This window comes from Ambystoma mexicanum, chromosome 1q, assembly GCF_040938575.1.
Source record: "Ambystoma mexicanum isolate Mex_15411 chromosome 1q, UKY_AmexF1_1, whole genome shotgun sequence".
NCBI classification, from domain to species: domain Eukaryota; kingdom Metazoa; phylum Chordata; class Amphibia; order Caudata; family Ambystomatidae; genus Ambystoma; species Ambystoma mexicanum.
This window is the reverse complement of record NC_090922.1, coordinates 798,459,648-798,471,930: the sequence shown is the minus strand read 5'-3', so window position 1 is coordinate 798,471,930 and position 12,283 is coordinate 798,459,648. Positions and strand designations below refer to the sequence as shown.

The following is a 12,283-nucleotide window of genomic DNA, read 5'->3' as shown; positions in this document are numbered from 1 at the left end:
AGATTTAGAGGGAACTTCAGGAGTGTTCTGTGGGCAGACAAGGGGAGTGGGAAGGCGGGTTAACACTCAGATTACGGGAGGTTAATTCCCTTTCTCCATTGCAGAAAGATATTCGTACCAATCCAACAAACGAAGCTAAGTGGGTCTGTGCAGTCTGTCATCTCGGCTCTACATGTTACTCTGGTGGAAGCAACAGCGGGCCAGTCCAGATCGACGCCCCTGTGGGAATCAGGTGAGCGTAACACCATGGCAACACTCATTAACGGGACATGCTGGATTGTTCCATCTGAAATTCTTCATAGCCCTCTTCTTCGTCTCAGTACCAGAGTGGTGTTTGGGGAGATTTGCATTAAAAAAAGCGTGCATAACTCTTGTGTTGTCTCCTTCTCGTCTTAGTACTTGACTGGCATGTGTCTGCATTAACAATATAAGGCTGACATGTGTTTATCCCACACAAATGAGGATGTGTCCTCCTAGTTGGCCTCTTCTTCATCCAAGTGTTGAGGTGGTGTTTCTGGGGGAGATCTTATAGGGCAGAAAGGGGAAAGGGCTGACAGTAGCCTACAAAGGCTCGAGGGATAGAAGGTCCATTCTGAAAAGGGAATGGGGGATACCATGTCTCACCTAAGGACGTCCACTCCCCATTGAAGTTCCCTCAACACAGGTGAGCCTCCATCGCATATCCACCCCCAGGGTCGGGATACAAAAGCGATGGCCTTTCCCTGGCCACCTGGGAGGAGGATTCAGGGGGGAAAAGAAGTGAGGACACCCTCAGGTTACTCACAGAAGGCTCTTCCATGAAATACAGGACATTGTCCCCTTATGTTTAATTCTGTGAATTGTGTTGGTGTCACAGGGATTCCCTACACATAATGAAGTTGGAGGGGCAACAATACTGGAAATACACACTATGCAAATTGTCGGTTGCGAAATTGCCTGGATTGCTATTCCTTTCAGTAAAATCGTTAAATGTTGGGAGGGGCAGAAAGGCTGAGAAAACAATCTTTAAATCTCAAGGAATGTTTTCTTTGCAATGGAAAACAGATGGCAAAGTTCCTTTGTACTAACCTTAGTTAACTTAAATGTGCAAGACTGATATCCACATAATTATCCTTACATAAGCGAGAAGCCCTTAATTGTTGGCCATTCAATAGGGACCCTGTACCCCCAAGGAGGTCAAGCCCCCTTCATCCTGGAAGAGCACCCCTGTACTGAGGAGTAGACGTTCCAGGACTCCAACCTGCTTTCTATTCATGCATAAAAGTCGTAGATGCACTGTGGCTCTGTTCTGCTAGTGGTTCGACTACAAGGTGCACCCTCTGCTGTTGATAGCACTAATTGCTGGAAAAGGCACAGTGCTTACAATTGGTTTTGCCATCATGTTTTAATTTATAATAGTTACATCACTTCTTGTCAAATCGAACTCTGAATGAGGTTTACCTTTTAATAAAATCTAAATAGACGGTGCAATATTTACAAAACAAATACAATTCTATGATGCATTTCCGTGACCGGTAATTGAGTTCTACATTTTTTGTCAGAATGTGGCGTTACGAGTAGGGAAGAAATTGCCCACTCTGAGCTATTGTTTTTGGCTTAATGGATCCTCAGTCATAATTCATATCAACGTGTTCCAGCCTAAAACCAAGTGTTATCATGGCCCTTTTAAGGTGTGAGATATCCCACAGCACAACGTGTACACGGTTATGGGTAGATGCCTAATTATTTTGAGCCTTTGAGCAAGCTGTGATGTGGTAATAATCAAATAATCTTATATGGTTTAGAAACATACAGTGCAATTGATTCGGTACTCCTGTATTCTTTGGAAGCAAAATTTTGGCGTGCCATTCTAAATCTGCCACAATGCATTCCATGCCCGGTCATACGATATGAAGTGGGTTTGACCTCACTTTTGGCAATGTATAACTGGCGCTTATACAGCCTGTTCAGAAAATGTTTATTATCTGTTCTTGATAAATCAACTTTAGCTACAGTTGCCAGTTACTTGATGTCATCCTCTCATCTGTTTCGAAAACATGGTCTAAAAACATCCTTACCACACTACTAAATGCAGACATTTGTATTGAAACCCTTGTTACCGATCCGGATAGAGCCAAGAAAAAACTCTACATGATGGATTGGATTGACACTAGCGATCAGTGTTTGAAGTATAAAGATTTTGATCCATCTGTTTTTTCAGCAAAGCGTTAGAGACATGGCCTTCTACTTATGCAAATCTCCTTCTGTTGCCGTCAAGAATGCATTGTTGCACATGCATTTTAATTTATGTCCTACCCGTGAAATTCAAGCCCGTAGGAAAGAAATCCCGCGGGAATCATTAGGATGTCGTTTTTGCAATAATGCAACAACTGTTGAAACTTTGGAGCATGTCATTGTGGACTGTCCTGAACTTATGAATTTAAGACAAAGTCACTTTAGTAAACATTTGCCCTACTTTAGCCAGATGAGACATGAGCATAGATGGCTTGCTATTTCCACTACCAAATGTATGAGTATAAGGCTGGCCACAATTAACTTTTTGCGAGCCTTAAATTTACTAAAATAGTTTGATTCCTAACGATAACTGTTCTTTGGATCAGTGATTGTCATAATCACTCATTGCCTTTTCAATCGATTAATAATTGCAAAATCCAAATGTAACTATTAGCATTAGAATTGATGGTTTGCCATTTGGTGTGATCTGTAGGGACTAATGATTGCATGTTTTACAATTCATTGTGTTTTATATGTAAACCTTTTGGTAAACTGTTGTCTTAAATTGAAAAAAGTTGATTAAATTCATTAAATAAAAAAATAAAATGTGATACTCTGAGACTGAATTGCTAACAAAGCTTGTACACAAAATAATCAGTAAGACTAACAAAAAGACCAACGGAGACGAGAATGAAAAGTCAGTAAGAGCTCAAATTCTGACAGCAGCAAACTTAGAGCTTTTCTGGATGATTAGTTCAGACACAAGGATGCAGAGTGAACAACTAAGGCCTGAACTATCTGCATAGGCGAGCAATGCTGCAGAGGCAGAACCCACACTTCCTCCCATCCTAAATCCTTCCTTGAAACAAGACACGCCAGAATCAGATATTACGTTTCAGCCATACCTTTGACTGTGTCCTGAAGGAAGGACCCCACCCTTGACATGCAGCTCACTGCCCTAAAAAAAAGGATTGCTAACATACGGCTATGCACATTTCTCCTGCAAACAAAGCAAGATTTGGCCACTGCCCTTAAGGCTGGGCTAGACATCACCGAGCCAGCCAATTACAGGCAGATATCCAGTAATCACTTTGATGGTCGAAGCATCCGGTTTGCATGTAGCATGTTACTAAACAGCAAATTAACAAATGAAGATTCATTGATCCTCTGCTCCAAAAAAAGCCATCTCCAAACTTAGTTATATCCATCTCCACCTGTCAGGTTTCCCTCTGAAAAACACGGAGGACAAGCTACATTTCTTTGGATGACCATCACCCACTTCAACACTGAGGGATAGCAATGCTGGGCCTGTTTGACCTCATTAGTATGTCATGCCTTGGAGTGCAGTATCCTTTGTCACAGTGGATGAATGTGCTCATTAACAATCCACTGGAATGCATTTAACCAGAAACTAGGAGTGACTGGCACATTTCAGCATTCCTGTGACTCTACAGAGGTGTGTACCTTTTGGAAGACTATGCAACCAATAGGGGGACAACTCGAGTTATGAGTTGTAAATTCCAGCAATACTTCAGAACCAGACCGATGCTCGAACACAATGATTAATAGTACCAATTCGATTGGTAGCCAGATGATGGAACGCAAACCTAACGCTCGCAAAATAAACATTGGTAATGGCCTCCCTGGCTAACGATGGCCAGTTCCTAGCTGCTATAATAATTTCCAAGGTGTGTCGAACCACGCATAAAATCCCTCCAGAAGCCTTCAGATCTATCTTGCAAGCACCTTATGCATAGCTAAGCAATTCAGCCCAGCTGCCAACATCTCTATCATCCAACAGAGGGCTAGGATGGATCAGCACCATCATACGTTTAAAGGTTTTAGTTAGTAGCTCAGGGTAACCTGTATTCATCAGATACTGAGTTGCTAGAGAAAGGCTTGAAGAAATAGGTTCTGCATAGTCCCAGAGCCCCAAATGACCAATGTTTGTATGAGGATGCAGGCATTAACGTTCAATCATGGTGCACAGCCATTTTAATGATCTTTCTTTAGCAGACATGAAAACTGAAATATAAGCTACTTGGGAGGCAGCACTCATTATGTTTGGCCATGCCTGCGGGAATTGACACTTCTCTTGCAGGGGAAGGGGTTGAGGGTGATCTGGAATGCTTCCCAGCAACGGTTTACTGGGTAATGCAAACATTAAATACTTTATATAAGGTTTTGCAGTGATATTTATGGCGGATAGTAAATTCACATGGCCGTCATCATGGGACAGCTAACTATTCCTGCTTTGACAGAGGCTGGAAAAATAGGCAAGGCCTCTCAATTATAAACCAAGACACCATGACTCAAGTGAGAATCTTCCACTTAAGCAAGACAGAGATTGAGGAGGGTAAGAGCAAAAGAGGTGCAAAGTGAGGGCTTCCAGAGGGCAAACTGGATGTTCACGAGAAGCTGGATATTTGGATGGGAAGGGGTCTGAAGTGGGTGCTGGAAAAGGAGCTAAATGATACAGCTTAACAGGTTGGAAGAGGTTGGGCTGAGGGAAGGCTTAAACATGGTAGCATGGAATTATGGTTAAGGATCTGATGGGAAGAAAGACCTGACAGAGTATTGGAAAATTGCTAGGCGGATGCAGGCAGGAAAAGCAAACAGCCAGTCGAAGGCACCTTCCACTGCAGGAGAAGCGGCACTGCATGGCACGCAGCCCCCCCTGCACCAGCGCCTTTGACTCACTGCTGAACCTGAAGACCAGACCAGTCCTTGGCTCAAACATGGCCAAAATGTGGGACAGCCTGGGTAGAGGTTGAAGAGGGATTTGTGCTTGCACGACTGTCAAGCCAGACTCCAGAAAAAGACACTTTAGATGATGCAGGAATCACACAGACCAGGACTACCTGAATAAAGTAGCACAAGGCTGGTGCTTTAGCCCACCAGCCCAACTGGCAGCTGCACAAAATCCATCCACTACCTGCATTAAATCATAGTATTAATAGATAGTCCTCTGCCAATATAAGTAATACTGTGGAACACCATTTATTATTGTGAGGCCATCCGTGTATTTGGGAATGCACATTCTGTGCCCGCGATTGCATAAAAAATGAAATGGGCCCCTTTACCAATCGCCCACTGAAACTATACGTGCACTGCTCCTTTAGTGCACTATGCACCTTCAACACCTGGGTAATAAACAATGCACCCACCCACATGTCCAATTCTAGCAACTGACATTCAGTTAATTACACTTACCATACTGCAAGCATGCACATCGTAATCTGGAGCACTGCTATGCAACGTTAAGCATCAATTGCCTAGGATATTCACAAACTGCGCTTTTAAGAATCTCTAACATGAATTGTATATAGTGGACTTTGTTATGCAATGAAACGCATGCAGCCTACCTGAAACCCAGGAACATGCAGTGCAGCACGCAGACAAACTGCAACGATTTAACACCATTCCAATAGCAGATGGGTGCTTACCAAAAATACTATGCAACATAACCTACATTTCATGGATTTCAAGTCTGCTCCCTAGTAGACTACAACAAATGACCCACTTGCAGCAGCAACATAAAGCCATTCAAAAGTAGTCAATAAGGACAATCGCCGATTCCCCCTCCCCGTTTCCCATCATATCGTCTGCAGATAAAGAACAATATCGGGTACAAAGGGGTAGCAAAGATCTTCTGAAATGACACCCTGTAGCTGCAATGCAAAACTGTGTAAACTAACCATAGCTGCAGAACGAAAAAGTCTGGCAAAATATCTTTGCTAAGCGCTTCCAAAGTACCATGTTTGGCATTTCTTCACTGTATAGCATAAACATGTATTCTGTACACAGGCCCATACGTACATCAATGTTATTAAGAGTGTTGAACTCCATCAGGTCGTGCAACCTTTTGAACGCCTCATTGGGATACTGGAAGTTGAAGGTGGAAAATGGCGACTCGGGGTCATCAAAGATGTCAAAATCTGCAAATTCCTTCTCTTCTTGCGTTTCCCTCGGGACTCCTTCAGAAAGGAACACAGTATCAGTTAGAGTAGAGAGCACAGCCAAACACAAAGTAACTCATTCAAAGGATGCATCCATCAGTTTAAATTGAATCGGAAAGACTGGAGCGGATCTGTAATTCTGAGACTAGTGTTGCTGCTGGTCCAGAAACCACCAGCCTTTAACCTCCGGAGAGAGCGCAGTTCCGGATGCCTGCAGTCTGAGGTAGACCACTCCATTAATGCATAATCAGGACCCAACGCTATCTCTTAGGGACTGCTTTGGGGGCTAATTGCAGGATCCATTTTACCCTGTTCCGAATCCCTTCTCCCATAATCCTTGAACACCCCCACTCTCACCGCACTACATGTACTTAAGTTGGCGACTGAAGCAGAGTTCCCCATACTGTGTTGAGTCCAGGATATAAGGGCTACAATTCGGATTGCTCTCTCCCCCGTTAGCCCAAGCGGAATTCTTATGCACAGGGTTCCTCACTTGAGAAGCTTCTACTCTTCAGAAGACTGCTTTAGCCCCTGAAGACATGGGGTTTCGAGGACGGGCTGGAGTGGACCATAGCTGGAGAGCGCGTATGCGGATCAGTGCCATTATAGGCAAGCCATTAGCATAACTAAGCCACACACTAGCATAACTGAACGTCAGAGACCCACTACCATTATTGAGCAGCCCACACTGATTTAACTTTTGGGCATTACTGGCACAGCTGAGCAAGCACAGTGGCATACTCGAGTGACACCACAGACACAACAAAGCAACACACTAGCTTACTTGAGTCACATAAGCATAATAATACAGGCTACAGGCATACCTAGGCAACACACTGCATAAATGAGAGCCACACTGAAATATTTCACTGATATCACTGCCATATTTGACAAGTAACTGGCATAACGGAACACAAACCTACAATAGATGAGCAGCACTGAGTCATCATAAATGAGTGCTGCGCCTAGTAAATTTCATTTGCACACAATGGTATAACAGACATATTTGCAAGGAAAATATTGATATAGTGAAGGTAACACCTCAACTGTGGCTGGCCCATTATAGCAGATAAAGCAGTATGTCACTTTTTCAGCGGCCATATTGCACATGCACAGTATATATTGTTCCTGGCCTGTGAAACATCGGCTCCACAAACTGGGAAAAAATGGTGGCTTGCGGGTGCTGAAGCGCCAAAGACCTAGAGGAACCTTCTCCCATGTCCCTATTTCTATCAGACATACAGGCTTGCAGGAAGGTCAGAAAGAGAAGCACATTCGGGCCTGTGCACAAGCAGGGAGAGACAGGGGTAATCTTGTGCTGGACCACTCCCCTCCTGGGCAGTCCTGGTCTCCCAACCTTATCCACAAGGCGAATGGTCCTCAACAGCAAGACTCTGTGTGGAGCCGCCTGTTTCCATGAGAAGCCAGAGCTAGGAGACTGCTCCCTGGTGCATTAAAGTAAGTGGGTCAGAGTGTGTGGGGATCGTATATAAGCCCGTGTGTAGCTCTATGCATCCAAGCATATGTGGGGAGAAAAACAGGAGGAGGTTGAGAGGAACACCAGTGCGATAAAGTAAATGCATAGCGTTAGCGTGGGCACCTATTTTACAGGCACAGTGCACGCCTCTATTGTTGAGACAGGCCACCATTTGTTTTGGGTTCAGCCAGCGTGAACATGTTTACAATTGTGTTGAAAGCAGGGGTGGGTCATTCTGTTCTTTGGCCACAGCCAGCACTAAAGAGGGACATCACTGGCATATATTGGCAATGCAAGCCACGTGGTATTCTTTGCACCACCAGCATGAAGGAGGTTGGGGGTAAGGTGGCCGCTCTGGCATATTTAGAACAATTAGGAAAAGGCTGAAAATCCATCTTTTCCCACAATAATACAGATTCTCTTTGCTCAAAGTCAGTATAGAAGGGGGCAGGACAGCCAGTCTTGCAACAGGCGGCATTAAAAAGGGGCAGCACTGGAATACATCGGGAAGACCGGGCCATATGATTTTGTGAATTAAAGTGTTCTGTATAGTGGCCGCTATATATTGAGAAAGCGGTTATAATTTTCTTTGTGCACAGGCAGAACGTAAAGGCAGATGGTCCCTGTGTACTGTAGGTGACCTGGCATCTATCAGAATTTTTCAGTGCCGACTATAAATGAAATGGATTTGACACCTTTTTAAAAATGTGTTCAGTAAAAATGCACAATTTCGACCCATTATTAAAAGAACGTCTCAAGGGAAATGTCCCCGCCCCACTCCTGTCAATTCAGGGGAAATATGTACGCCCAACGCTTAAAAAAGCCACCAGACACCACTGGCAAACTACTGACAGGTTTTCAGCGGAACCAGGTACATATATCTATATCTGTGTGGCACAGATAGCTTGGCAACACTATTGGCATACTGGAGTATCACACTGCCATTCATTTCAGCTACACTACTGTTAGAATTGTTCAACCGCCGGGATAACCAGTCGAAAGCACTACTATAATTAGCTAAAGCCCCTGGCACAATTAACAATGGCGTAATTGCAAAGCCTTAGCAGCCCCTTTGAATAACTGAGCAGCAGACAGATATACAAATATAGTGATGTACTGAAATGATTCCCATTAACCAAAGTTTTTTTTCCCTGAATTGAAGTTCAGTGAAAACAATCTTTAGTTGAAGTGATGTTAAGGTGCTGATATAATTCAGCAAAACCCTGAAATTCAGCAGGCGTTAGAAGCTATGCTAACTTAACTATGGGACCCCCATTGCACAGCCCCTAAACCCACTGATGACATCACAAATTATATCACTGATGACATCACTGGTACAGCAGATCACGCGTGCAAGTAAGGTAAAACATTTTTAAAGTATTTTTCTGCATATTAGTATGAATTCAACTGCAAAGCTTGATTGTAGTTTGCATTTAAACATATTGTCCATTTACAACCATGGTAGTCTTGCAAAGCAAAGTTACTCTGTATTGAATGAGCATTTACCATGATGAGATACTCTAGTGCAGTTATCGCTGTATTCTAAAAACAGTCCCCTATGCAAAGAAGACATCTGTGTAGAGCAATTATGACTTTGCACCAGCCCACCAAAGAATACAACTTACATGAGATGGAACAGTTTCCTAAATCATCATATCTTCATATATCGGGCAACTTACTGCCATTGTAAGTTGCTACGTGCAAGACCAACTTTCTGTAATTATGCTATCATTATTTACAAAGCTTGATGATAGTTTTTGGAACTTCCTAAAAGGCATGGTAATCTGTGATAGAATGGACTCTATAACTTCAAATAAAGTCATAAAAGCTTCTGCATGGCTGGTACTTCTAGTAAGATCACTGAAATCATAGGTGGTGTCCTAAGTGATTTCTCATATAATGTCATCACTCTGGCACCCGACATGCCCCAAGTGATTGTATATGTGATGTCATCAGTGATGTCTTCAGTGTACCTCGGGGCTGTGCATTGAGGCCTCCATTTAGGTGGCATAGATTCCAACACCTGGTGAATTTCAGGGGTTTGATTGCATTAAATGGGCTCCTTGATGTCACTTCAGCTAAGTCTTTTTTCACTGAATTTAAAGGATTTTGTACTGAAATATCTCCCACCACCTGTTATTGTGCCTTATTTTCATCTTATGACATAACTGATGTCATATCCTTTGTTATCAATATGTGTACTTCAGGTACAGGACAAGGGGTGCATCAAGTATTTCATATTGTTGTTGTACATTAAAAGAATGGCTTACTAATGGTGTACTGGGACAAAAACAAGTGGGGTGGGGGTAATAACATGGATTAATTATTGGGTACTAAGACGAAGAGGGACGTGGGAGTAATGACATGGATTACCATTAGGGTGCTGGGACAAGGAAGAGAAATGTGGGATGACAAGGATTATTATTGGGTAATGGGACGAGGAAAATTATGTAATGAGACGAGGGATTTGGGTGTTATGACATGGAATACTATTGGGTTACTGAGACGAGGAAGATGGAGGTGCAGTAATGGAGAGATCGTCGAGAAAATTGAGATCTTCACTTTTTTGTCACGTGAACAGCCTGTCCAAGGAAAACAGCTATTGAAAACATGCATTGCACTACCGTATCTTGTTGCATTCTTTATTTAATGCAATCAACCAAACAAAAGATTTACAGCAAATCCAACACTGCCAAACAATAATAGCTACCTAATGCCCCCCTCCCACAAATTATAGAAAGAAATACCTGTAATTCTTTTTTTTTATAATAAAAGCAGGGTTTGCTTTCTAAATTAACTCAAAATACTCCTTGTCGCCTAACTAGCAATTACTGTGATTGCCACATCTCAATATATATTTGTAAAAGTATTTACTCTTTTCTTTTGCCGCTCAAAACAAATCGTGATTCTGATCTCGGTCTCAGCAAAAAGCTTGAAAAAAATACAAAGATGTTCATTATCTCAAGGTCCCAAACCACCACAGATCCTCTTCTCCTACACTGCCCACATGCTCCCCAGCTCAAAACTGCCCTTCTCACTTCCCTTTTGATCATTGTAGGGCGCTTTCCAAAAACAAATCTAGATCTGAATCTTGATCTGCATAATTGCAGCTTCTCAGAAATGGAAGTCTTGTGTCCAAGCAATGCAACATGGGAAATCTAACCAACTGGTTAGGTGCAGGCCCCCCCCCACTCTATGCTAAATTTAAAAAGAAAAAAACTGGACAAATTTACGCCAAAGCAACAAAGACAATCATGGCAAAAAGTGAAACAAAACACCCTTCTTTGGACCCTTTATAAAACTTTTGAACTGTAACACAGATTTACACGAGTGTGCCAGTTTTGGTGATCCTGGGACGGACATTTTTGGAGAATGTCATGCTGATCTGTCATACGGCTCAAAATCCATTAGACATAGAATGTTCACATTTCCTGTGTATGATAGGTTTTGCTTTAACTATAGGGCAACTAGCGTCGCCCTAGGAAATATATGAAAAATGACCTTTGTGGCGATACGGGTTCTCTTAGTCCAGGCACTCCCTCCTTCACAACTTGTTGGGAACGCCTGCATTTGCAGGCGGGCCAGAAAAGCTGCCTGTAAAATATAGCTGTCACTTTAAGAGTTTTGGAAGGGTTAGGGTCTACGTCACGCGTGCGTCCCTCCGCCTGCCATGCCCACACACCCCTACGTCACCAACGTTCCACACCCAGTTCCTGTGGTTCCGCCAATGGCGGTATAATTTAAGTATATGCATATTGTAGGGGATGGCTGGGTCTGTGTTGTAAAGGAGGGAGAGCCTGGACTAAGAGAAACTGAATCACCATTAAGGGAATTTTTCATTTCTCTGTCGTCCTGGCTCTGCCTCCTTCCTAAATGGTTGGGACCAGACTAAAAAGCCTTAGAATAAGTAACGGTGGAGGAGACAGCATGTACAGGATTCAGGCAAACAAGTTGCGGAGAAACTCTTGGCCGAGTTTGCATAATTTTTAGAAGATGCATCCATAGCATAGTGCTTGCAAAAGGCAAGCAGGGTAGCACAGGTAGCTACTTTACAGATGTCTGAAATGGGAACATGCCTGGTAAAGGCTACAGATGCTTCCTTGGCTCTAGTAGAATGAGCCCGAAGTCTCTGCGGAGTCGCAAGCCCTTTCATGTCGTAAGCCTTGAAGATACAGGAGACAACCCATCCCATCTAGCAATGGAAGCTTAAGCTGCCCTATTGCCAGGAGAAGGACCACCGTGAGTAACTAAGAGCTGGTCTGCCTTTCTGAACAGTTTGGTCCTTTCGAGATAGAATTTTAAAAGGTCTTACAACATCTAGGTTATGTAATGTTTCTTCGGCTGCAGAAGCTTACGGTCTAGGAAGAAAAATAGGAAGACACATCTCCTGGTTTAAATGAAACTTGGAGAACACCTTTGGTAGAAAGGAGGGGATCGTACGTAGGATAACTTTGTCCTTATGGGACACAATATATGGTTCCTTTGAGGAGAGAGCCTGGAGCTCTTCTAGCCGAAGTAATGGCTACTAAGAATACCCTTTTAAGTTAGAAATTCACATGAGGCCATAGGCTCGAATGTTTTTTGTATTAGGGCCGATAAGACCACGTTGAGATCCCACTGAGGTGGGGGTTCA

The 12,283-nt window shown here is 43.1% G+C and overlaps 1 protein-coding gene across 1 annotated transcript in view; it reads right to left on the bottom strand.

Moving 5' to 3' along the window:
* Positions 1-12,283, bottom strand: part of PLA2G4A (phospholipase A2 group IVA) — a 2,090,704-nt gene that overhangs the window by 78,926 nt on the left and 1,999,495 nt on the right. The window contains exon 18 of the mRNA XM_069641387.1: positions 6,034-6,191. Coding sequence (XP_069497488.1) covers positions 6,034-6,191 — 158 coding nt within the window. The remainder of the gene's footprint in view (positions 1-6,033; positions 6,192-12,283) is intronic.